This window comes from Cyprinus carpio, chromosome A24 (assembly GCF_018340385.1).
Source record: "Cyprinus carpio isolate SPL01 chromosome A24, ASM1834038v1, whole genome shotgun sequence".
Lineage (NCBI taxonomy): Eukaryota > Metazoa > Chordata > Actinopteri > Cypriniformes > Cyprinidae > Cyprinus > Cyprinus carpio.
This window is the reverse complement of record NC_056595.1, coordinates 21,545,946-21,553,546: the sequence shown is the minus strand read 5'-3', so window position 1 is coordinate 21,553,546 and position 7,601 is coordinate 21,545,946. Positions and strand designations below refer to the sequence as shown.

At 30.2% G+C, this 7,601-nt stretch overlaps 1 protein-coding gene across 1 annotated transcript in view; it reads left to right on the top strand.

Annotated features, from left to right (window-relative positions):
- Positions 1 to 7,601, top strand: part of sntg1 (syntrophin, gamma 1) — a 45,129-nt gene that overhangs the window by 34,132 nt on the left and 3,396 nt on the right. Inside the window, exons 13-16 of the mRNA XM_042714653.1 lie at positions 2,227 to 2,265; positions 2,666 to 2,782; positions 5,884 to 5,955; positions 7,168 to 7,320. Of these exons, the coding sequence (XP_042570587.1) occupies positions 2,227 to 2,265; positions 2,666 to 2,782; positions 5,884 to 5,955; positions 7,168 to 7,320 (381 nt within the window). The remainder of the gene's footprint in view (positions 1 to 2,226; positions 2,266 to 2,665; positions 2,783 to 5,883; positions 5,956 to 7,167; positions 7,321 to 7,601) is intronic.

Here is a 7,601-nt window from a genome sequence, read left to right as displayed (position 1 = left end):
CTAGAAGTTATTTGATAAATACCACCTAAAACACAAGGTATTGTGGTTTGTTTGGACCGGATGATCTTTGTGCAACTGTTTGCAGATTTATAGTGCTTCATTGTCTCCAATTTGTGCGAACAGACAACGATAAACTACATTTATTTTCAATGATGGAGGTAATTCGGGAAGACAGTGAATTATTCATCATAAATTGTCATTTTCGCCAGGCAGGTCATGTGTTGTAATCCCCTCAATGCAGTAGATTAAGGCATTTAAATGGCATTTACCACACAATGAAGAATTTCACTCTTAATTACCGATATAGTGCAGCGTGTGCCTCGTGGCCCAGATCACTCGCTTTTGAGCGCACCCCTACAAAAATCCTCCATCCTCCATCTTGCGTTCCATTTATTTTGAGGGTGTTTAGCTTTTCCCGAAAAACCCTCTCAAAGAAGATAAGTTTGCTCCTCGCAACAATGTAGGCTACTGTAGCGCTTACTTTGGATTATCCTGCGGAGGGACCATCTGGATGAGCTTTCAGTCCATTTCCTGCGAGGAAAATAGACCTTATTCCACATTCAAATTTAACTATTAGAGTCATTTGTGAGACTGGCCGGGGATACGTGGGTAAAGACGCTAGTGAGAATATTAATCTTGAATAAAGCTTCATAGCAGGAGCGATGCTCCTGGGCTCTGGATGAACACTAGTACCTCTGTTAGTCTGAAACACACAAGATGTATGGCGTTCTTTTATCTGCTACTTGAATAATTGGGCTGAGACACGGTAAAGTTCATTCGGTGATCACCAGAGTGCTTTATTTTATATCTGTGAAGCAGATTGGCCTTTTGTTAGGATTTATATTTGAGATGTCTAGAAAATCTCTTTGCTGTCAAGAATCTGAGGTTGTTCGTGGGGAGACCCATGACCATCGATTGAATAGGATTCATGAAACCAGTGTATTAAAGGAGCCACGTCGTACAGTCGCGTGGATTATTTTCATCCCTGAAGTGCATTTATTATTTTAGTTAGTGTTTCCTACACTACATATTCTTAAAATACAGTAAATTGCTTTGGATGTTTCTCATTTGTAAGTCACTTTGGATAAAAGCATCTACTAAAAGAATTAATGCTTTGCTGCTTTGTAGTGTATATATATATATATATATATATATATATATATATATATATATATATATATATATATATATATATATATATATATATATATATCATACTGTATATTTTAAAATATATTTATATTATTTTAAATATTAATTCAAACATAAATGTAAAATATATGTAAAGGTATATAAAAATATCAAATATAATATATATATATAAATATTTCAAATAAATAAATATTTAAGTTCAATATATATTTTTAAAATCTATACTTTAAAAAATAATCTATTACTTATAGTGCACACATCACATTTAAATATATTTTAAACACACACATATATATATATATATATATATATATATATATATATATATATATATATATATATTTAATATATTTTAACTAATATATATATATATATATATATATATATATATATATATATATATATATATATATATATATATATATATATATAATATATAAACATAAATTCAGAATATATTTAATAGTATATAAATATTAAAAAAAGAATACATAGAGATGTTTAAAGCTATTTTTTTATTTTATTTTTTATATTTTATAATTCAATATATTTTAAAATACATATTTCTTTTATTATTTAATTATAGTGTGCACATCATCTTCAAATATTTTAAATATATATCATTATAAACAAATGTAAAATATATTTAAAGGTAGATGAATATTAAATAGAATGTATAGAAATATTTAAATCAATTTATTTATAAGTATGTTTTATATTTTATAATTCAATATTCAATATGCATATTTCAAAAAACGAATCTAATTATAGTGCACATATCATCTCTAAATATATATTATTATAACCATATAAAATATATTTAACCTTGTATGTATATTAAATATAAATATATAATTTTTAAAATATATTTCAGTATATATTTTATAATATGTAAATATATTTTTGGAATCTAATCTGTTAATTCTTTTAGTGTAGACGTCACTTTTAAATAAGCATTATAAATGTATAAAAATTCTTTATTTTATTTATTTATTTGATGTATTTTAAAATGTATTTTTATATAAACACACTTTCAATAGTCTAATCTGTTAAATATTCGTAATTCTATTGCAGGTGAAGAAGATCAACAGAAACTTCCCAGTAAACCAGCAGGTAAGGATCAGAATCAGACTGGTTGAGAAGCTGTGAATTGGACCTTGAAAGAGTGACAAAAAGCCTGCAGAGATCCAGATAAAGCCCTGAAAGAGCGAGTGACTTGGTCAGCAGCACACTTGAATGGAGCCCCACAATGATGTTTTCTTCAGAGCCCCGCTGTGACGCATGTGCCCTGCAGAAAGCCAAGAGTCAAGTTCACAGAGCATTGAGATTCTCCTCAAACTGATGTGACCTGGTCACAGTGTCCGGTTTTAGTCTGTGGCATTTTAAATGATCAAGCTTTGAATGAGACTTAATTATTGGTGGATGGAGAATGCAAATTCTGTGCAGGGTAACTACTTGGAACGTCTTCTGTAACTCATTTAACACTTTCTTCTTGTCTTTTTCTGTCGTTTAGATTATATTTATGGGCTGGGTGGATGAGAAGGAACAAGATTCTGTTCAGGACCGAATGTACACATCAAAGTTTCTTGCCTTGAGGGGTTCGTCTCTCTTCAAATTCTCCGCACCTCCAGTGAGTTCTTCTGCATGATTTACTGCATCAGGAGTCGCTTTCAGTTTCAATAGCTGACTTTTATAGGATTTTATATTTAGCATACACACGCAATATTTATTCTACTTGGAGCAACTTTGGCTGAAAAAACAGTGACAATTATGAAAGCGCATCAAACTCTTCTTGAAACTTTTCTGGAGTTCATTGCACTGAAGAATTGTTGAAGGCATACTTGACCCAGAAATGCATATTTCCTCACTTGTTTAAAACCTTTAAGCTGTTTTTAGTGTAAAACAAAAGATTTAGACCTAAATTTCAGTGTTTTCTTCTACACAAAACTATTGCATGTATTGTAATATAGCACAAGTCAAATTGATTGTTTTATGGAGCTTTTTGTTCTATTTGGACCAAACGTGGACACTGTTAACTTGAAATTATTTATAAAATAAAAATATAAAATTAAAAGAATAACTGAAAATGCTTCTTTGATATTCCATTGAAAAAGTAACAGCATCAATGTTGTTATTGTAAAAAATCTAAAACTATTAAACATCATTTTATTAACCGAAATAAAGCTGGATTTAATAAAATGTAAATATTAGATGAAATTTGAACTTTTAAAAAACTTTATTAGACTTTTTTTAAATTAGAAATGTTGCCTTGGCAACTAAATTAAATAAAATTTAAAAAATAAATAATAATAAGCTGAAGCTGAAGTGCTAAAATGACTAAAATTATAACGGAAATAACATTAACTCTAAACAGAAATATGAAAACAAAATTACAAAAACTACAATTAATGTGAAAACTGAAAATATAAAAATAAAAGCTAATTCTAAATATTCAAAAAATATTTTATAGTATGTAAATAATACTAAAATAATGAGTTTAAATAATGAGTTTGGAATGACAATGAGTAAAAATAAGAAAAAGGAATATCCTTTTTTTTTTGGTGAATTATTTCTTTAAAGAGTTGCCCGTTTTCACCCCCAAGCAATCGCCATCCACATTATTTGCTCCAGTTGTTATCGACTTTATGAAATCCATTAATCCGTTCAGCCGTCCGCAGGCTAAATCACCTAACACCTCCGTTTAATAAAGCCTAATCTCGGTACATAATCAGCAATTCATTTAAACACCTTCGTCATAACTCTGGGAAGTGATTTAGAATGAAACATGAATGATAATCTGGGAGGTGTCTGATCAAATGTAAACCTCTCCTAATATGGAGAGTGATAGCATTGATAATAATGGTTTTTAACTCTCGGTCTCCCCCCGTGTTTCACGTCAGATGGTACGGTCCTGATGAAATGAGGAATTGCTGTAGTTGGTGCTTGTAAGATGTTGCCACTTAATTAATTTATCCTGAAGAGATCGAGACATCAAAGAGCTTCATCCAATCTGCTATTAATCGTAATTTGATGGTGGAGTGGGAGGAGGATCAAAAGTTTGGACGTGAAAACCTATTATGGGATACGCAGATGCATGAATTACATTGCAGAGAACTCACAACACTCAGCAGTCCAAAGGCTCTTTCTCAGGCTATTTGAGCTTCAGATGTTCTCCGCTTGCAGCAATAAACACTTGACATGCTGCCTTCCAGGAAGGGCTGGATTTCAAAGCTTTTTTCACATGAAAACAGTTCAGGTGCACAAAGTTTTGGTTAATCTGGTTAGCCCGGCTGAAAAGATTATATGTTTTGTGTGTTTGTTGGTGTTCAGAACCTATTACTTCCATAATCTGACACATTTCTGAGAAACAAAGGACATTCAAGCAGACAAAATAGGTTGGAGGGGTTTAAAAATAAGAGGCCTTTCGGGAAAAGAAAGTCATTTCTGATTTCATTTTGATGAACGATTATGGAGACCATTATTTTATTCCCTTAGCAGCAACATCAGTGATTAATCATACACAATTAGACCAGTACTGTGTTTAGAACGTAAAATGGTAAATTATTGTTATTATTATTATTATTATTATTATTATTATTATTATTAAATATAATTGTTTTATTACATTTATTTATTAGTTTCTCTAAATCTATCCAAATGATTATTAATTAAAAATCATATTATTTTAAATTGTTATAATTAATTTGATAATTTTTATAATATATATTTTTGTAATATTATTAAAAAACATTTTTTTTTCCCCTTTGGAGTAACATGAAAAAATGGCCAGAAACATATTAAGAAAGTAAAAATTATAATTTTTATTATTATAAGTAGTAGTACATTTATTTAATTAATTAAATGTATTAAAATTATTTGTTTAGTTATAATATTTATATATTTTTTTTTAAACCTTTAACAATGAATCATACACAATAGAAATGTGATGATAAAGTAAAAAAGTAATTATTATTATTATTATTATTACATTTATTTATTAAATTCATTAAATATTAGTAATTTGTCATACATTTTTATTATTTCATGTTTTATTTTTTTATTTTTTATTTGTCTATAAATTAATATTATTTGTTTATAATGATATTATTATTATTATTATTATTATTATTATTGGATTTACATTTATATATTAAAATCATTAAATGTATCCAAATGTTTTATTGTTTATTTTGTTTAATTATTATAATATTAATAATAATATTTCTGATAGTAATGGATAGGTTAATCAACTAACTCAACCAAGTTAATGCACTAAATCCAAATGCCATATATTACCATTTTATTATGTCTTTTTCCATCCATCAAGGAGGTCTTTAGATGATCACCGAAAGTCTTTGTCAATGCGGTGTGTGTGTGTGTGTTTATTCAAGCAGTGCGTTTTTGACTGGTTTTCTGACATTTGAAAACTCTGCTCTGAGCCACTTCAGTCTGAAGAAAACACTCCTGAGTTCTCTGTTCCGTCATGATCCATCTTCACTGGCCTTTGGGTATCAGAGGTTACTGCAGATGCTCAGCGTGAGTCATTCTCGTACACAAGATCTCGGGGGTTTTTCCCTCTTTCGTCGGCGAGCAGGACATTGTTTACTTCATGTAGCATTTGAATCATCCCTCGAGGGCCGCAGTGAGAGCGAGTGACCCAGAGCTAATCTGAATAATGCACTGTCTGTGACGACTTCTGGAGACTGACATCTGCCATCTGAACTCCTCTAGGTCACCACCTGGGACTGGACCAGAGCCGAGAAAAGCTTCACCGTCTACGAGATCATGTTCAAGATACTCAAGGTATGAGTTAAAGTACTTCGGGATTTCACACATTATATATGACACCTGTGTGAAGCTTTACAAATATGTACTGTGATGGTAGCAAATATTTAGTCTGTGAAAAATCAGTGTCCTCCTACAGGTTTTTGTTCTGTGGTTATTCATTGAGTATTTAATTAGAACTAGTTTTTAATAAAAGAAGAGGCCACATTTTACTTAAATCCCATTCATGATCGCAAAAGATATTTAAAAACAAATATTTGATATTCTTCCCTTTTTCTTAGTCACTAATACAATTTTGTATCTATAATTGTGATTCTCAAAAAATATTGTTTGTCTGACTCACAGTATGTTTTGAATTTAGTTCAGCTAATCTCTCATAAAGGCAGATGGAAAGCATTAATTCACATCATTAAATAATTATTGATCATAAAGGACAACATTACTTTTGTTCGTTATTTCTGTTATTTTGATTTTACAAATGAAAACGGGATGCAACACCAGTGACAATAGTAACCTAGAAAGATTTTTTTTTAACTTTTTGTATTTGATATCAGAAATCAAGGTACAAATATATATAAATATATTACAAATTACTTTTGTTTTTTATTAAATAATAAAAAATATTATTATTTTTTTATTTAAAAAAAATGGATGGTGGGTGGATGGTTGAGATAAGATGCTACACATATGTAATACTTCTTATGTCCTTGAAGTATATCATTATGGGATTCTTATCATTGTAATCCTTCAAAATAAACATGCTATTGTTATTTGCATTTAACATCACGTATGCATATGCTTTATTTCAGGAAAGAAAACTGCTAAAAAAATTACCATTTACATTGCACAGATCTTGGACTAATGCTTAACTCAGGAAAAATACAATTTTTAAAAATAATAATAATAATAAATAGCTAATAAAACTAATAAATAAATAGCTATAGACTATAAAGTTATTTATTAGACTAAACACCTGTAGACAACTGTATATACAGTATATTGTCAAAAGTTTAGGAACATTATGGTTTTTAAATGTATTAATATGAATGATAGATAGATAGATAGATAGATAGATAGATAGATAGATAGATAGATAGATAGATAGATAGATAGATAGATAGATCTATTCATTTCTGAAATGAAAAAAGACTTTTTTTGTTACAATTAGAGAATGAGCCAATCCCATAAAATCTTGTTTTAACATTTTTCTGACTAAATTAACTATTGTAGGGCAACGAGTTGGTGGACAAGCGGAAGCACTGCTTCAGCGTTCAGACGGACTCCGGCGAGGACATCTTCTTCAGCGTGGAGCTGGAATGTGAGCTGCTTCTGTGGGAGAAAGCCTTTCAGATGGCCACCTTCTTCGAAGTGGAACGAATACAGGTACTGAATCTGCCAGAGTCTGCAAATTTAGAGTAATCTAACTCAAACTATGTTGCTCAGACAGACTAAATGAAACTTTGTGAAGTGAAATGAATGTGAGTGAAATGAAATGAGGGAGTATCAGCGGCAGTGTTACGTCTCGCTCGTCTTCTTGGCAACAAACCCAGCAGAGCTGAGATCAGATCGAGGCGGATAAAACTGCACCTGCCAGACAGTGTTGAACAACACAAACTCTGAGCGACTGAGGCTGTGCCAAAAAGAGATTAAATGTGATTTGTTCT